At 43.0% G+C, this 19,617-nt stretch overlaps 1 protein-coding gene across 3 annotated transcripts in view; it reads left to right on the top strand.

Moving 5' to 3' along the window:
- Positions 1–19,617, top strand: part of SEMA5B (semaphorin 5B) — a 229,988-nt gene that overhangs the window by 155,696 nt on the left and 54,675 nt on the right. For all 3 annotated transcript variants that reach the window (XM_026054226.1, XM_026054234.1, XM_026054243.1), the window contains 4 exons: positions 3,775–3,837; positions 12,251–12,349; positions 13,076–13,289; positions 15,860–16,145. In XM_026054226.1, the coding sequence (XP_025910011.1) occupies positions 3,775–3,837; positions 12,251–12,349; positions 13,076–13,289; positions 15,860–16,145 (662 nt within the window). The remainder of the gene's footprint in view (positions 1–3,774; positions 3,838–12,250; positions 12,350–13,075; positions 13,290–15,859; positions 16,146–19,617) is intronic.

Here is a 19,617-nt window from a genome sequence, read left to right as displayed (position 1 = left end):
TCCTTTCCTTTCCTTTCCTTTCCTATTTCAGCAAGCCTGTCCTTGTTCTTTCAGCCACTTCCAATCATAAACAATGTAAGTTTTTGTGTTACACATTTCTCCCCTTGTAGAAGAGAACAGCATGGTGCTGAGCCTGTCTGCCAGTAGCTGGTGTGTATGGAGCATTAATCTAATGGGAGTGAGCYTGGTAACAGATGGGCAGGATTGTAATAAAGAGACTTTAGAAATTAAAAATGGGTGTAATTTGCCTGATAAAAATGCATGCAGCCTTATTCTCTTCTAGTCCTCACTTTTCATTTTTAAAACAACATTTTGATTTGGAGCAAAAAACAGCACCTGCATTGTGCAAGTACAATGCAGGGATTAACATATGCTTAATCAACCAAATTCATATGCAGTGTTTGAAGTAATTATAAATTACTGGCCTGAATGTGAAATCTAGTCCATAGAAGTCGAGGAGGCTCCCACATCAGCATTTAAAGAGGCACATGACTATTGACAACAAGACCTCTTGGTGACAGGCAGGTACTTTGGATGCCAACCTTGAGATRTGCAGGTAATTAGATAAATGTATCCAGAAAGCTTTTCTCAGCAGTGTGTGCTGAATAACTGATTTGACAGCATGTGATGGACTAGAATTTCTCGACCACTTTTGATCTGCAGTCTGAACTCTAAGCAAACTTTGATGCTCATAATTTATTAGAAAAGACCTTAACTCTTTCTGTRTCTGAGCATGACATTGGAACATGCAGACTTGCAACCCAGATAAGTTTACTGGAACTGGGAAACTTAAATGGCTCMGACAGCTGAAAAATGAGTGATGTATTCAGGATGATTGCCTGATAGGGTGAGCAAAAATGTGGGGTTGGTTTGACCTCAATCAGGGTGYAGAGTCATCTCTCAGCAGAAAAAGGAATAGAAAGTAGCTGCCTACATCCCTGAGAGAACTCTGGGCACAAACAGCTGAACTAGTTCTACAAGCTTCAGGCACTTGATGTTCTCCAGAAAGAGAGACATCTTTCTGAAGGCCTCTCTGCGCAGTGTGCAGGATGCAATTTAGGTCTGGGACAARATGAGGCTGAGAGAGAGGAAGATTTCATCTGTGGGGAGCACTTTGGGTTGGAGGTATCATGACATMCGTGGGGCAGAGCACCCGTTTTACACAGGGAGTTTGGATGAAGAGGCCTGAGGTAAAAGGAATGACAAGAGTGCAATGTTGTAGTCTGAAAAGAAACCTGATTAGTCAAACAAAGCCTAGGAGGACTAGAAAACTCAGGCAAAGGTCACAAGCTCGGTGTTTGGAGCCAGCCTGGCTCATGGGGTCCAGCCCAAAGCCTGTGGCCGCAGATGTGTGCAGCTCCTGGAGCCCCATGGAAAGACTTGTCYGGGCTGCAGGTTGTCTGACTGATGCATATTGATACCTTGGAGTACAATTATTTAAACATATTTAAGCTGCTTGGCCTGGCAGTTTTATTTTTGCTATTGACAAGATTTCCTGCATTGCAGGGTCATTAATATTTTCTTTGAGTAAATTGAGGTCATTAAATTACTCAGTCCTCAAACTAATACCTCCCTGCCCTTCTAAAGACATGCGTGGGACTTATAAAACATGCTTGAGAATGCTATATTGCTTAATTATCCTCATAACTAATGAAATGCACACTGACTAATGGTGCAGTCACAAACAACATGTTCCCATAATTTGGGCCATCACCAGGAACTTCTCTTATCACTAGATTCATCAAGATAGAGCTTCAGAGAGCTGAAGGGCACTCCAGTTTAGTAAAAGAAAATATTTTGCCACAAAGAGCGTAGCTGGAGGGATGAAGGCTCTGACATGGGCTGTTTGGGATGTACCTGAAGGCACTGCAGTGTCGCAGGAGGAGCTGGTGTCCCCTTGGAGGCCAAGTTCTGATCTGTTAAGGTGTTACAGCCCCACAAGGCCCAGACCATGAAGTAAGGAATGACTTTTGTGTCCGTTTTGTCCCTTCAAATACTATAATGAGCAGTGCTGTGTTCCTATTTCTGAGATGGAAAGAAGAGCCACTTCAGGCTCTAATTAAGTGTTTGCTTGTTTGTTTTGTATTAATCTTGTCAAAATTTGATCCAAGGACTGAGAATACTGTGGCTAGATGACTATGGGCCAGAATTGGACTGAGTAGTAATTCTGCAGATGTTGAGGATCCCTGGGAGTCACCAGGCAGAATTCCCACTCTACTGTAATGGTTTATCAGATTGATCTTTCTCTTCCCATGATATATCCCCTCTCAGGATATGGCTGAAGTGTGATCCTTGATCCTTTCCAGGGAAGCCTTATCCCAGCTCTCACAAAAGCACTTCTGAGGCACAAGCTTTTGGCCTTCAGCCTGGATTGGCCTGTAGTACATGGGAGAGATTTCCCAGGCAACTCCCACAGAAGGATCTCTGCTGTTCTCTTCTCCCACCAGAGCTTTTCATTTGCTCCTAAGGTCTTACTGCAAGCCAAACTGAGCTGAATGCTCAACTGAAAATAGGCAAGATAAGTTTTTTCAAAGCCAGGTACCAATATCCCTCCCGCAAATGTTTGAATGGAAATGGCTTTCCTGGGAGGTGGTACTGCTGGCAGCTCAATAGCAGGGAAGTTCATCCCGTCTTCTTTCTGGACTACCAYCTTCCTACTGCAGCAAACAGGATTTATCATGTATCAAGGGGACAATTTTTATGGAAGTCCAATTTTAAAAAACTATCTTGGCTGCAGTAAGAAAGTTCAAGAGAAGTTCAGATCCGGACCGAACTTTAAAGCTATTTCCTGTGTGGGTAAAAGTTTGAAAAAAAAATCGTAGATTTTAAAGCAGTTTGGGGTCTATATCTTAACTTGCAAGCCTGGCCTTTACGTATGTAGTAGAGCTATTTTTCTTGCACTCAGAATGATGTATTATGTATAGTGTTGATGTTTATATGTATTTTCACCTCCAGCTAACAATACCTACTTSAATTCGTTACCACTATTTTTAAAAAGTGCTGAAGGAAGGAAAATTGCAGAGGGCACTGAATGGTTGGGTAGATTTGCTGAGGATTTTAAATCCAGGAGTTCTCTCTAATGAAGCTTTGCTGGTTTGSCTTTTCTTGTGCAGGAAGGGGTCTCTGCTCTGAAGGAGTCAGAGTGGTCTTGGTCCAGGCCTCGCTGCCTGGTCAGTAGTGTCTCCAAGTTGCCTTGTCTGCGTTTTACTCCACCTCAGGATCTGACCTCGCATATGTAGTGACACAAATTGCTGTCCCTTCCTCTTGGCTACTTCTCTTTCAGGGTTATGCCTTTCAGCTCCCAGTTCTCGTTTGGTCCTGCTCACTTTTCTGCTTAATTTCTTGGAGGTGATAGCTTTGGGAATGATTTTAAGGAGACTAGCATATGTATGCAGAAATTGCAGGCTTTGCCCTCAGGAAGGCTTTTGCCTTGCTGAGAGCTTCACAGCCCTGTCCCTTTGAAAAAGGCAGGGATTGGCCTGYGGGGTTCATGTCTTGGACCCTTCCAGCCGAATGATGATCAGAAATTGTATTTCCAAGTAAATTAAAGTCTGTTCTCTGTTAACATTCTAGTTATTTCTGCTTCTGGACATTTCATCTGTTTATGACTTGTGTGCACTGTGAGCACAGCAGGAGTGAGATATATTTACTGTCACGATGTGGTTGTAAATTGGGCTGCATAAATTGGCTGGAGATTCTTGCTCCTGCTTYGGGAGTCTCCAGGTGTGGTTGTTCACTGCACTATCGTGTGACTTGTGCCTTTTGCTTTCTCAGGCAACAGCATGGGGTTCAGACGAAGACACCAGGCGGTCCTGTCAGAGTAAAGGAAAAACTGAGGTAAGTTTTGCTTTGCAGCAAAAATACACTCTGGGTGAATTGGCATCATCCCCTTAGGAACCTGTGCAGGGAGTGACTAGCACCAGCTTGGGCTTGTAAATCTTCAATTTTTTCCCCTGTCACCACATCTGTAGCAACATGGGTACTGCCTGGTAGACTGAGGTCTACCCCAAGGGTAAGAGAGGCTGAGCACTGTTGTCGCTGTAGACATGGACTGTCAAGCACAGAGTAATTGTCCCAAAATGACAAAGTTCTTTTGAAGTCCAGGTCRGTGCTTTAGACATGACTTTATGATCTTCCATGAACTTTGTTCATTTTATATAATGATTTAACTTCTATAGACATAAAAACACACTAGCTTGAATTTTGCTGGATGGACAGCAGTGGGCTTCATGTATTTGGGGAGAACAGGAGTAGAGATCTCCTAAGGTATCCTAGAATATCTATCAGAGGTTTGCATAGGACTGTGTTATGCAGGAAGGCACCATGGATCCTCCCAGGTGAAATGRGTTAGATTAGGCAAACACCAAACATGACCAGCCACTTGAAGAAGGACCCAACTGAAGATGGACAGAATTCCAAAGCTCCAAAACCCATGACACTGGCAATTTCTTCTGTACTTTGAAATTTTAGTCTACTACAAAGAAAGGGTTTTGCTCTTTTCTTCCACTGTAAAGTTTTTAAGACTTTGTATTCCATTGTTCATAAAGTATTTGAATTTATAACCCGAAATTATTTTGTCAACCCCCAGATAAAACCCTCCATGAGATTCCACACACTTAGCTGAATATATGCTAGGATAATTTCGATTTATCTTTTCTATTGTCAAGCCAAAGGAAGGCGATGGCCTGAGCATCTTTCCTGCGGCTGCTTCCTCGCATTGCAAGGAGTTTGCCATGAGGAAAATGAGGAAAATGCCCTGAACAGCTGAGTTTATGCTCGTTGTGATCCAGCACTTAAAATTGTTCCGTAGCCTGGGTGTGCAGTTCTGAGGAACAATAATTAATCAGATGACTTTTAGAGATTTCTTGATGTACAATTAATGACAAATAGAAGTACTGTCTAAAAATCTCACAGGAGGACACGGAACTAAACAGAAAGTCAGGAAACTTCTACAACGGTTAAGTAAACTCAGATCTTCCAAGTCGTTGTCTCCGCTAACCTGTGAGAAGCCATGGAGAAATCACAGTTGAGAAGTCCACAGAAAGCTAAACTTGGGGATTAGCTGCAAACATAAAGAGCTTAGCCAGCTGGTGAAGAGCTTTACTGCAGCTGGTAAGTCCAGACGTGGCCCGGTCTCCTGCCCAGGGCTGGGCAAGAGTTATAGGCCTGAGTTACAGGCCCTGCAAAACCAGGCCCTGGTTATGCCTCAGGTGAGGAAGGCAGGAACACGCCTGGTTCTGTTCCTGCTGCGCGGTGGTGGAGCAGGAGCCAGAGCTTCGTCTGCCTCCGCTCTGCGTTGTCAGAACTTGACTAACGGCAGCTTTCTACCTTGCACAGGKGATTTGATGATGAACGTGTTATGGATTGTCAGGCACTTAGATATGTGGTGATGGAGGCTAGAAATAAGGAGGACCTTTGGCTCCTACATTAATTCACACTGTAGTTTGTGTAAGTTATATGACTGATCCATTTTCCATGCCCATTTAATAATACATGTATTTTTAGAGTGAGARAAACCTCTTCCTAAAACGCATAGAGTTTTACCATAAGGAAAATAAATAGTGCAAGAGTTAAAGCCACAAAAAAATATTCATATTCAGTATCAGAAATACAGTTAGTGTGGCATGATGATTACTCCACATCTGACCAACCACCAGCTGCAGAAAAGAGAGATGAAATATATGAGTGCCAGATTTAAACCCAGTATGTACCATGAGGATATTCCTTCTGACACCTTATGTAACTCTGGCCATAAATTTCACCTACTCATTCTTAAATTGAACTCAGCAACTTGTGTTTGACTATTGCACCGTGTCCAGGAAGGCAGAAAGGCTTCAAGCAACGGGCATCCCACTGYGGCCTTTGCCAGCTTGTCCTCATGACTGGTCACCTTCACTGCTGGCAACAAGCGCTTTATTTCTGGTTTGACTCTGGCTTCAGCTTCACTGGCTGGGTCTCACTGTGCCCTTCTCTGCTTGGGCTAAAGAGACCTTCAGTTAGCAATATTTATTTTTCTTGCTATTCTTCTTAAGTCAGTTTTTATGCTTGTTGGGTAAACTAAAAAGATGAATTCTTCAAGCCTCTTGCTCTAAGTAATTTTTCTACCATCCTTGAATATTTTTACTGTCCRTTTTTCTGCAAACTCCAGTATTTCACTTGTATTCCCTTGTCAATCTCTCTAATGCCTGAATGTGATTAAAATAATTTTCCACCGTTATTCACCCGTCCCTGTTCATATACCTAGCAGTTTCATAAGCTCTTCTGTTGTAAGAGGTCATGCAGAATTGCCTAACCAGTATAACCACTAAATCCTTTTCACAGATGCTAGTTTCAGGATCTAATCCCCCAGCCTATACATAGAGGTCTTTTGTTCTTTGCTCTTTAATGTATAATAGCCTACAAAAATGTATTTTGTTGGGCCCAGCTCACCCAGCAGGCTAGCATATATCACTGTTTTGGCCTCATTGTTAATTGTCCTTTTCATAATCTTTGATTTATCCACAAATGTTTGTTAGCTGTGACAGAGAAAATGTTGCTACTGGATTGGTAACATCCCTTCTACATCCCTGCTAGAAACTCAAGCTTGTGAAAAATTATTCTCTGATGGCTTTTTTTTTTTTTTTTGGACCAGTTATATATCAGATTTTAATCCATTTAATGTATATGTTTGTAATCTTAATTTTAAAATTAACTCTCTGTAGTATGTCCTGTGKATTTAAACACCTCAGAAAAAAATCTCTTTCATTTATATTGTTACTTTTATCAACCAAAACTTGAGAATTCCCCCAAGAATTATATCTGCTCTAATTTTCCATGTCTCTGTAGATCCATGCTGGCTTCCATTATTTATTATTCATATTTTTGCAGCATTTAATTATTGAGTCCCCGTTTCCTAATCAGTACCTTAAAATCCTCCCCTGAAGACTCCCACTTTCCTGGTAGACAATGCAGAGAACAAAACCAGTGTCATCCTGCTGTTCTTTCTGTCTTCAAAGTGATGACACCTGGAGGGTGCAGCTAAAATGAGTAACTGATAGAATGGCAGGGGAAGAGGCCCCACAAGGTCAAAATATATGTAATTTCATTAGAAGTAGCTCAACTTGGAGTTTTTAATCGGTTTGTCTCCGCATAGCAGTCCATAGCTACCACACCTAAGGAATTTTGCCTGATCCAGAGAGTTGGGGCTTTCTAAGCATGAGCACTTTGGTCTTTGCCTTGGCTGAGCATAGAATTATTCGATAATTTTCYGATTCCACACGTTGTCATTTCAAAGAATGAATGGGAGCCACTGGTGCAAATGGCAGTGATGCAGGTCTGCAACGTGCTGGCAGAAGAGCTTGACTTGTGAAGAGCTCGGTAGTGCAGGAGCAAGAAGGATGGTGCCATATAATGGTTCTGGAGTAGGAAAGACGACCAGGGGAGATGGCTCTTAAGCACTCTGGCTACTGGCCGTCCCAGTGTGTTGCCAGAGTAGTTTCTTCTTGCTGTTAGGTGATGTCCTCATTCAAGGAGTGCTTATGGGTCACATGAGGTTACAAAGAAATCTTAGCCCAAGGCTTAAGCTGGGTTTAAGGCTCAAGCCTGGCTAGCTGGGTATGGTGCAGAGATCTCTAGGCTAATGGAAGAATCTTCCCTTTGAGGCCTTCAAGTGAGTATGCACCAAACAGGGGCTGTTCCCTTGGGCCTCTGGGCAACAGGGCATCTCCAAGCCTTACAAGTAACAGGCATCTGGGTACGATGGACACCATATAAATCCCCAAGCAGGTAGCTCTACCTGGAAGGCTCTCTGGCTTTTTCTCCCCTTTATAACTGTTTCTTGAGTTCTCATCCTACATTTCTAGTTTTTCTGCTAAGCTGTCAATGCAGAAGCAGCCCCCAGATTTGATCCAAAGTCCATTAAAGAAAACTTGGCTGGGAAAATCATTAGCAATTCTCTTTGCTATCTATTGCACTCCAAGGAGAAAGATAGCTTTGTCAGGGTATTGGCTTAAGCTGATTAATGGAATTGTTTGCCCAAAGAAATAAATATAAATATCTGAGAGCATGTTAATAACACTACTGAAGAACATGCAAGGTGAACTTTTTTAACAAATTGGCATAAACAGCAGCAAATAAATTGAATATTTGCTGCACACTAAAAAAATGATGTGTTTGCATGAAGTTCTGCTGGTTAGTTCCCTGCACTGCAGGCTATAATTCATAGCCAATGTACCCAGTTTTATGAGAAGAGGCTTTTTGGATGGGTGGCGCAGGTAGAAAGTCCAACTAAATGGACCAGAGGACCCCGTGGCTGAGTGTCTTCAATGCCTGGATTTTTTATGGCAGTGTTGGTGTAGCCAGGAGGAGCTGAATGTAGCAGATGAGCCAGGTCTGCAAGGAGAGGTGACACTCTGCCTCTGCTGATACATAGCTGGGAAAGGACAGGAAGGCTTGGGGTCACCGTTCACTACATCTTCATGGTTCTTAAATAAAACTCACTGCTTCAACTCTAGATGTCCTCCATATACATTCCCATCTGCCTGTTTTATCTTACTTTGCTCTGGCCTCGGTGAACACCTGACAGGGAGTTCTGTAGATTAATCACATGTTGTGTAAAACTATTTTCATTATGCTACAGCCCCACAGGAAKGTCATTACTATGTATTTGCCAGGTTTCATCCCATTTCTCCTCTCTCCAGCCTTGGCCTAAACCCTAAATGAATTCTCTTCCTCTGAGGAGCGTGCATTTCTTTGCTGGGGACAATGGACCATCTAAAAACATCTGTTTTCCTGATACAGCATAGAAGTGCATTTTTAATCTGTGAGTAAAATATCTTGATACATGATGAAAGAGTGTTATCTAAAACAAAAAACAAAATAGCAGAATTAAGAGGGAGATTTCCAGAAGCAGCTTTAGTGCTTTATCCAAAGTAAAGGCCAATTAGAGCAGTGCCTATATTCAGTTAGACTTTTCAAAGCAAAATACATCTGTACAATGAGATTAATGGCCTAGAACATCTCAGAGCTCCCATGTTCAGAGATGACAGATGAAATGACTCGAGAAGCACCTACAGCTGGCTTATTCTCAGTATCCTGAAAGTGATTTTTTGAATTTTACCTTAAACCAGAGCCAGTGGGAGTTCAGCCCCTCCATTTGCTGCTCTGTCCACACAAAGGGAGTAACAGGGCACCGTGCTTCATTTTGGGGCTTGAAATGAGCTTTCAAAGCAGCCTGACATCCACATGTGCTGGAAGGAGCTCTGCTCTTCGGCGCTGTAGTGGGCATTGCACCTTTCACAGAGYAAACACATTTAATGCTAAATGGTACAAAAAAGGTGATATAAACCAGAATAGGCTTCAAAACTGTAAAATCCTGGAGAGGATGAACTTCAGTAAAGTTTATTCTCTTAGTTACCRTGAGACCCTGTGCCCTATGGACCTGAACATTAGAAGCCATGTTCTCTTGCCTTTGAGGAAAACAAGGTCTATTAAAATTAAGGCCTTATCTCCAAAAAGGAGTTAAAAACAGTAATTCTGAGGAAGGAGCAAGAATCCCGAAGTGGGAACATGGAATTCATGAGAAAATCCGAGATATGCTTAGTGCTCTGGCAGTGAGCCATAGAATTTATCAGATCTGCCATAAATTTAATAGTAATCCCAGCTAATATAACTGGGTTATTCTCATTAACCATATAAATATCCAGTCTTCTTCCTTTATTTACATCCTCAGTTTCTTGATCCCCATAATATCTTCTGGTAATGAGATCTACAGACTGATCATGTACAGATTTAACTGTCTGCTCCATAATTTGAGAGCAGGATCCAAATATCGTCTCGTCTGGACAGAGTTGGAGATCAAGTTTGCCAAATTTTCCAATCTTATTAAAATCCCACTGGATTTTCATCTTGCACAGTTGATGTTTTCCAACCAAACATAAGAAGCTGCATTAAATAGCTCCTATTTAGGTAAGTGYTTGGGAGATCACATTAATAACCAGTTGTCTCAGCTACAAATTGCTGTAGATAGCAGCATGTTGAGTGACTTTCAGAGCAAACTCAGGCTGGTTTCAGGAACATAGAGAGGAAACTCTTCCTCTCTAGTTATTGTGAGAGTGGGGTAGAAAAAGGATCCAACATAAATCTTACCAATGGTGTCTCAAGAAAAATCCTGCAAGTTGGAGCATTGAAGTGGTTCAGCTTCTTCCTTTGCTTTTGTTGGGGGCTTTCATAGGCTGAGCTCACTGATAGAGCAGTGACCAACGCCGGTGAGCACAGGAATTCTCCTAAGGCCTGGCGGGTTAGAGAGGCAGGGACTGGAAGATAAATCTCCACTTTGCTCTTTCAGGATCTCCTCTGACTCAGTGTGTCACCATGGCAAATCCTTTTGCCCTTTTGTGTTCCCATTTAGCCAGCTGAGAAGAAAGGGAAAATAATGCACATCGRTTTCAGAGCGTTAGTTAATGCTGTGCAAATTGCTTGGAGGCTCGTGGATGGGAAGAACACGTTGTCATTGTTCTCCTCCCAGCAGTGTGCAGTGCTCTTCCCATCATTAGAAGGACAGGGAGAGTGAAGGACCTACTCAGGCCCTATGCAGTTAGTTCCTAGGGATACCTCTGGCTGGCTATGGCTCACACCTGGCAGCATCGCTACCTGGGCAGTGTAGGGATCTGCTGGGTTCCCTTTTTTGGTGAAATAATTAGTGGGCTTGGTGCATCCCATGGTGTGAAAAGCATCAGCTATGAAATGTCTCTGTCCAACCTACCCTCCATCCTGACCGTGCTCTTTGCCAACGCAGTCGGCAATAGGCTGGAAGTCACAGGTGAAATAATCTGGTACCAGATTAGACAGTAGTAGGTAGGATCTTGCTCAGTATAATATCTTCTGTTGCAATAAATAAGCTCTGCTTTTGACTGAATGGGTATAAATAAAGCCATGCATAATTAGACAAGGTTTGCAACAATTTACCACCTTTCAGCATCTTTATCAACCCAGGCTGCTGGGCTGTGTAACAGACCCTGCAGCAGATGCACTGCTGCCTGCAGGCTCTAAAGACCATCCAGCATAGCCTTGTGGACAAACTATTTTTGTGTGCTGTTTGCTCAGCTGAGAGGATGCTTTTAAAAATAAAAGCCTGGGACTCTGTAATAGAGTTCTGTGCAAAGAAAAGCATTCTGCAAATCAGAATTTTAGATTGCTGCAGAGCAGGATTTTATTTAGTAAAAAAAATGGAAGTTCCTCTGCAGAAAAGAATCCAGCAATGTAAATGCTGTTAGCTGGTTTGGGTCAGGTGATGACTTCAGACTCTGCACAATGTTGGAGGAACAGGCAAGTACTGTTTTATTGTGGGGAATTTGGAGCGCAGATGCCAGATCTTAGTCTCATCCTGAGGAGAAAACTTTGAAGGGAGAGGAGCCTTTTTCTCCTCAGCATCATCTCAAGATTTTCTGGTCTTTGGCAGTTAAATATTTTTGTGGTCCAATACTGTGTAATTACTGAATAACTGTGATGTGCAGAAACTGGAATTACTTCACCCACTCATGAAATGCAGACATCCCTTGGGCAGGGGATGAGGAGTACGTAGGCACATGGCACAGCGGAACCACTAAGGAGAGCCTGGCAGCCCTTTGTCTTGACAAAGGAAGCCTCCGATCTCAGCACGCAGCAAACGGGACCTATTTCTCAAGGTCCTGTTTGATAGTGTGGGGCACAAAGCCATGACTGATGTGCTTCTGAAATATGAAGAGCAGGACCGACCCAGCTATGGGTTTAAGGTCCATTTCCCGGGTGCCAGGCTGATCCCCGATGTCCCTGCTGTGAGTTGAGGCTGGTGGCACCTGCTGCATGGCCGTGTGGTAGAAAAGACGGGGATCTGATACCCTGGAAGTCCTTCCACTGTGGAAGATTCCTGAGCGCACGATCCTTGTGGGAGTCAGGGAGCAGGAAGCTGTGCAAGAAAGTGATTCTTGTGAACAGCGTGGTTGGTAAAGCCAAAATCCCTCCTTGTTTTCCTGCTGGCACCAATACGAAGCACTGGTGCAAGCAGAGCCTCTCACCTGTATCCTACACCGGGCTTGTGTCTGAGTAAYGTGATCAACGCTGCAACATTCCTGGGAAAAATAGGTCAGGACTGTGCTCGTCAAGAGAGGGAGGATTCCCGCTCCAAAGGAAGTGGATCACAGGAAGAGGTCCTGGTTAGGCCTCATGCAGGTACATGTGTCTTTGTGTAATGAGTCACCCCACGCTAAGGAGCCTCTGTCTTGTGTCCCTGCAGGAAGAGTGCCAGAACTATGTGCGGGTGCTGATCGTCTATGGCAAGAAGGTGTTCACCTGTGGCACCAATGCCTTCTCGCCCGTGTGTTCCAGCCGACAGGTCTGCTTTGCCTCTTCCGTGGGGATGGCGAGGGAGGAGGAGGAGGGCTGGATGTGCCCTTTGGCAGGGCACCTTGGGCACAGCGTGTCTGCTGAAGGAAGCCGCTCTGCACTTGTCTTGGCCTTTCTCCCTGGGCCCTTTGGGGACAGTGGGTGTGCAGGGCGGGGAGCCAAAACCCTGTTACAGATGAGCTGCATGWGGACAAAGTGCTGCTCGTGTAACCTTGGCTGTCTTGTTGAAAATGGGGAACAGTTTAGCTGTGAGCTTTTCCTGAGCTGAATACTTAGATGCTTCCTTCAAAATAAATGTCAAAACTCCCCCTGGCTTCAAGGGAGACAGGAGGAAGTCCAGAACGATGCTTATTGTTATTTTTTTATAGCAATACACATTCAGAAAGCATCTGTGGAAGATTGGAAACCTGTGCTAGCAGCAGGAGCAGTTGATTTCACTGAGTGTGTTGGATCCTACAGGCTTTGCTGGGAGTGAGGGGATTACCTTCCTTACAAAGCCACAGGATGAGTGAGCCTCAGGCACAGCTTCCTTCATTGGCACATGATCAATGTAATGATCAGTTTACAATCATCCTGGGTGTTACTTTCTTATAGCTGCCTAGTTTTTTAAAATCAGGGCTTTAGTTTTAGGTACTCCTGGGCAAGCTGAATTCTCTGCGCTAGTAAGGAAGCCAAGCTGATCTTTACCTTCTCCCCTCTCTCCTTTTCAATACAGGTAGGAAATCTTAGCAAAATCATTGACAGAATTAATGGAGTGGCTCGGTGCCCGTACGACCCCCGTCATAACTCGACAGCTGTGATTACATCACGAGGAGAGCTCTATGCTGCAACTGTAATTGATTTCTCTGGACGGGATCCTGCGATTTACCGCAGCCTTGGAAATGTTCCCCCACTTAGGACAGCACAGTACAACTCCAAATGGCTCAATGGTAAAGTCATGTGGGTCGTATCTGAGCAAGAGGTGTCTTGAAGGCAACTTGGCAGCCTTGCAAATCTTTCCCTGTGTTTTTGCATTGGAATCCAGAGTTATGATGGGGAAGGGTTTCCGGTGCAGCAGTCAATGCAGCTTAGAAGTAGTTTAAAAATAGCCCGGAAGGATTTCAGAGTAGTAGATTTTGAATATGGAAAGGGAGTCTGGCAGACTGCTTAACATATATATAGGTCTCTGTCTTGCGAGATGACCAAGTACATCATTTTAACAAGAAAACTGCTCACAGACTTGAAGATCCAACTGAAATAGAGCATCATATTGCTGACTCAGTTCTGTACAGTGCTGAGCACCCTCTACTTCCATCTGCTGAGGATGGCTGTTATCAATGCAAGATAAGTCCCCAAATAATGTATTTCAGAGTGAGTTACGTTCGTGCAAAGCCCTACTCTTGCAGATTTATGGCTATTAGAAGCAGCTGTTACCCAGTGTGATAATACCCTGCATCAAGCAAGCTATAGAATTTCACCCAGTAATTCCTGCATGGAGTCCCCATCTTCTGGCTGAGGCAAAGCACATCTTGACTGGACAGAGTGTAGTGATGGGAACCCCATAGTTCCCCCCTCTCCCTTCGCCCAAGTAAATTGGCCAAATATTTGGAATCTTTTCACTGGCTTTCCTGACCTCTCAGTCAAATGTCTGAGCAGTGGAAGCTGAAGGAGRCTGAACTGGGTTTCAGCAGCAGTTGTACAGAGACTGAAGTCAGCATGGAGAGCAGGAGGTGTAAGAGAAGGATGTCATCAGGCAAGAATGTGAAGATAGAAGTAAGAAGCAGCACAACTTCTATGCAGTCATTAAAAATRTGTGCCTATTGTCTGCACGAGAATGATGAATCCAGAAGGAAGTCAAATTGGAACAGGGGAGTTTAAAGAAGATGCACAGAAAATGAATTTCTAGTCTCTGGTCAGAAGAGCTAATRTGATTCTTGGATTTATAACCGTGTCCAGTATTAGTGACATGGCAATATTTTGTCCTGTTTTGATGACCATTTTCCAACAGTAAGCAGAAAACTTGAAGATGGTTCAGAAAAGAGCCATAGAGTGATTTGAAGTTTGGAAAGCCTGCCCCACTCTGAGAGACATAAGGAGCTCAATTTATTTATCTTCCTGAAAAGGAGATAAAAGATGATTTGTTCGTGATATGGAAAGACATCAGGAGAAGATCTCTGGYAGGCTAAAGTTCTTTAATCTAGCAGACAAGCCATAACAAGAACTTGTGATTGGAAGCTGAAACCAGCTAATGTGAAGTGGAAATAGAAGTACAGGTTGCTACCAGAGAGGTCTTTAGTCACTAAAGCAAGTCTCTGAGGAAAGTGATGGGTTTGAGATCACGTGAAGTTATCTGGTAATACTAGGTCTCCTTTAAAAGATATGGTCTAATTCAGCTGTTAGTTACAGGATTGGGCAGTGGAATTATGGGGTGAAATTCTCTGCTCTGTGCTACACAGGAGGTCAGACTAGCAATCACTACAGTCCCCTYAAGGTTTGCAATTTGTTCATAAGTAGAAGTTTGACGGGAGGTGCTTTGCAGTGCCCTTTCCCCTGTGTATCATGCTCTGCCTCCTAAAACTGCCTTGCAACAGCAGCAGCATCTGATTTTCCTCCTCCCTCCACCGGACTCTATTCTCCATTCACTCTGAGGTTGCAGCATTAAAGGAATTTTTTTTTTCTTCTTGCTTTGAGCATTACTCAGAAGTGAACATCATAAAAGCAGCCTATAAAACCAACAGCTTTTTTTGTTGTTGCTGTTTAGTCGAATATTCTTCACTGGCCAATCTATTCGCTTTGCCAAAGAAACTGTCRGTATGAAAGACACTTTAAAACCTTGTGTAATACCCAATTAAAATATTCACTTCAAACCAATTCCAGGTTCTTTTCAATTCTTGTGAAAATAATAACAATTCTAGGAGAGAAAGAATTAAGGAGAACCTGCTTTGATACTGTTAGTTTGTAGTGTGGTTTTGTTTTATGGACAGAAGATAATCTTTTGTGCCTAGAAACTGGAAAAGCTTTGTGATAAAAGCCAGATGTGATTGTGCTAGGAGAATAAGTTATGTTATAAGTTATAATGTTTTAATATAGCAGTCGAGGGAATTGGGCAGATGGATGCAAGCAGCATATTTAACACAACATAAGGCGCATTTCAGAAGCCAGGAGGTGGAGGACCCCAACAGGAAGGCTTTGTGTTGTAAAGTGAGTATAGATACAGATAATAATCATACATATGCAAAGTGTTGAACTCTGCTTCCACTRAAGTTAGTGGTAGCTTTGCCATTGAATTGGGAAAATGATGGGATCTTTCCAAGATATGAAAAATGGAACTAGAGGTAATATCGCCATGTATCATTATTCTGGTCTACTGTTTGCATGTCCTGTGCTGACTGAGAACTCCCTCTGGTCCCAGCTTTCAAAGCCTCTGGAAAGGGAGCTGGTGGTGCAATGTGTTTGGTGAGCCAGTGAGCGTGGATTGATTTCTGACCTGTATAAATCTCTTCACATGTTTCTTTTTCAGAGCCTAATTTTATTGCTGCCTACGACRTTGGTTTGTTCACCTACTTCTTTTTCCGTGAGAACGCGGTAGAACATGACTGTGGGAAAACAGTTTATTCTCGCGTGGCTCGAGTTTGCAAAAATGACATCGGGGGCAGATTTTTGCTGGAGGACACATGGACAACTTTTATGAAGGCCAGACTGAACTGCTCCCGGGCTGGAGAAATCCCTTTCTATTATAATGAATTGCAAAGCACCTTCTACCTTCCTGAGCAAGACCTGATCTATGGTGTCTTCACCACTAACGTGTAAGTTATACTGTTTTTTCTGCTCTTTTTCTAACCCTGGCACTCTGAACCTGAGAGTACACTCATTTCTTAGGCAGAAAATAAAAGCTTGGGCTGCAGCAGTCTTCTGGTGTTTTGTAGTGGCAGTGCTCCTTGTATGGTTGAGAGAGCTGATATCAGAAAAAGTCTATAGGAAAAGAAAATCAGCCTAACAGCCTGGGTGCTCTTACTGCATAGTTGCATGAACACTGGTGCTGTTTCAACGGCTAGACAGGGAGGGGTGCTTGGAAGAGAGGGGTTAGAAGGAGGAGAAAGAGGTGAATAGGACTGCAGTGACCAGTGCTAAAACCAACATAAGTTGCTGTGGAAAACCACCAGATAGGAGCAAAATCAGGCAGATTACACAGCAGTTGACACAACTGAGTGGGTCTCTAACTCCTCTGCTACAAACTTTTTTCAGGTTCACAAATCAAAAGCAGCATTGAACTCCGAGGAGAAGGCATGAATTCTGAAACTTCATAATCATCTTTTCTTGGCTTGATACTGAAAAAAAAAGCTTGTAGTTGGAATGATTTAGTGTAGCTGTGAAGGAAGAAAGGAGAAGAGGAGTTAATTAAAAAATATATTAAAAAACTCATAATGTGTATTTTTAAGTCAGGAAAACTCAAATAAGTTTTTCTCTAAAGCCCAGGGCTAAAATGATAAAGTTTCAAGCTATAACCAGTCTGTCTGATATTGAATTTCAATAATATATGTTCTCTAGGGTGGGTGTTATTCTGATATATGAACTAGAGAATGAAACTTTGAGTTAGTTAAGAGACATGACAAACACTGAGCTCGAGCATGAGCTCTAGACCTTCTAGTCACAAAACATCAGCCCCAACTTTTTATGCTAAAGCACTGCTGGGAGTTTCACTATTAGAGTCAACAGAGCCAGAATATTATTCTCACTCTGTAAATGCCAAGAAGTAAATGGGTGTTTTGGCCACCCTCATCTATCTTCCATGTTTTATTTCTGCACTATCATTGCCAACATTTTCAGAAGTCAGCCAATGGAGGAACAACTAGCACAAGGGAAACATGATTGGGGGCCTCAATGTGGACTTTGCAGAAAATCTGTCCTGGATTTGAGAGGAACATGAATCACTCTTTATAAACCTTTGAAGGATGTTAGCCAAGCTGCATTAAAAGGAAAACTGGCTACAACTTTGAGCTTATGAAATAACACTTTATATCAGGAAGGATTTCTGTGCCCATAGCATTGATGTTTCATCCATCCATTTGTCGATTGATCCAGCCAAGGTCAGAAGCTGGAAATGAGAATAAAATTATTAATGGATTTACTATATTTATCAACTTTATATAGTTTTTGGAATATGAGAGAGGAGGTAAAGGCTGGTAAAGGTTAGAATAGTTTTCTTCTGCTGTATCTGTCTCCCAGGTCAGCTAAAACATGGTGGGAGTTGTGCCTCTCTCTTTTGGATTATACCTAAACCAATCTTCTTGTGTTATGGATGCTTGTTCCCTCTGTAGCTTCTGAGGACAATATTATCTGTAACGCTTGTGTAATTGAAGAGATGAGTTATTGGTAATAGCTGAAGTTAGATCAAGTAGCATTTTGGGTCTACAACATGATGTTCTTTCAAGAGTTCAAAGCGAAAATGTTCCAATTTGTCATCTGACTAGAGAAATAATGGTAATTATTCTTTTAACTTCCACTGAGACTTGTATCATGTTGCATGAGCTCTGCATACCAAAGAGGGCTGATGTATGCTCCCGTCTGAGCACCTTCATAATGAAAAACCGATGCCCCACAGAAGTATGMTTGTTTGCAATGCTTTTAAAAATGTATTTATTTTTGAAGGCTCATGTTTAGTGAGGTTAAGGTCACCTTATAACAAAGGAATGATAGTCTGTGTCCTATTTGGTTGTGGAAACACCCACAGGTAGATTTATTACTGGTTGTTGTATTATATCCAGCAAAGTCAGTGGGAAAGATTGCTTTTTTGGGGGGAGGAAGCTGCTCATGAAATATTTAATAAGTTTTTATTAAAGTTTTTCTTTGAGGTCAGTGAGACTGCATTAAAACCTTTTTGCACTTAACTCTTTTCCTAAACCACCTCGTTAATCATAGGACATAGTGAGTGAAAATAAAGGAGATGATCATGCTTCACATCAGTGCAGGACAGGGGTAGGTGCACAAATTAGTGTCATTGGCTGGAGACTAKGATCAAACTTTGTATTGAGAAGTATATGAGGCATCAGGTAAGATTATTTCTTGGAAAACATCTSTCCTTTCACCTTTAGCACCAGCATAGGCCTGTATGGTGGAGTCTTTAGCAAGGCTCTATAAAAATCCTCCTTTTTTCTTTTTAAGACATTTTATTTAGGCTGCTTGTGGGGAGTGGCTCTTTCTTTGCCTTTTTCCTTTCCTTTTTCCATGTGTGCCTCAAGGCATTTTGCTTGTCACCCATCATTAGCTCTGTCTTAAGAGCTGCCTCCCCTGAGCAGGCGGAAGCGGAGACCATGTCGCCTGCCGGAGCTTCGGCACCTGCCGAGGGAGCTGAGAGGGGAAAGGCAGAGCCAGAGCTTCTTCCTTACCTCCTATTGAGCTAAAGAAATGTGGTGTGCAAGAAATGCGGTGTGCAAGAAATGCGGTGTGAAAGAAATGCAGTATGGAAGAGTCGGTCCTGCTGCTTTCCTGCGTGTGGTGGTGAAGCAAAGCTTTTTTTTGTGTGTGAGAGAGGGTAATTACTAGTCCAGTAAAAGAGATTTGTTCTTTTCAGAGATTTCTTTAATTAGCRGCAAGATACAGACATCAAGGCCCGGGTTATTTAACAGGCCCCGTGACTAGTGAATCTCTTGTGCTAGCCCTATTTTTAGGTTTATTTTGATATCGTTCTCTCCAGTCACTGTCTTTTCCTCTGAAAGAGAGGGAGAGGGGAGGACTGGAAGCAGGTCTTGCATTTCAGGCTAACACTCAGCAAAAGCCTCTCGTTGGGCCTGACCCTGGGCGATGCCGACGCCGGGCCGGCGCAGGGCCCATGATGCGCGAGCAGGCCGGAGCGGGCRGCCGTAGGCCCGATTCCTTCCACGCGCCGGCCTTCCTTGGGCAGGAAGGGCCATTCCTCCCTCTCGGCACGGGCACATGGAGCAGCCTGCYGGGACAGATGCTCTTCCCCATGGGGAGCACAACGCAGTGAACTATGAGATTCGGGGTGCCCGCGGATCCACGAGACCYTTGTGTGTGCTGAGCTGCTGCAGCAGGGAGGCCACGCTGGCCCTCTCCCTCTCCGTCTTTTCCTCTGTCCCTGTTCCTTTCCCTGCATGTGTTTTCCCCCATGTGGGGATTTGGTATTTCTGTAGAAATGCATCTATAAGAAAAAAAAAAAAAAAAAAGAAAAAAAAAAAAAAAATAAAAAAAAAAAAAAAAAAAAAAAAAAAAAAAAAAAAAAAAAAAAAAAAAAAAAAAAAAAAAAGAAAAAGTGAGAAG

The sequence above is a fragment of the Nothoprocta perdicaria genome, unplaced genomic scaffold (assembly GCF_003342845.1).
Source record: "Nothoprocta perdicaria isolate Ctin4 unplaced genomic scaffold, notPer1 scaffold_0, whole genome shotgun sequence".
NCBI classification, from domain to species: Eukaryota; Metazoa; Chordata; class Aves; order Tinamiformes; family Tinamidae; genus Nothoprocta; species Nothoprocta perdicaria.
Note: the sequence above shows the minus strand (reverse complement) of the source record. Positions and strands in the feature narration are given on the sequence as shown.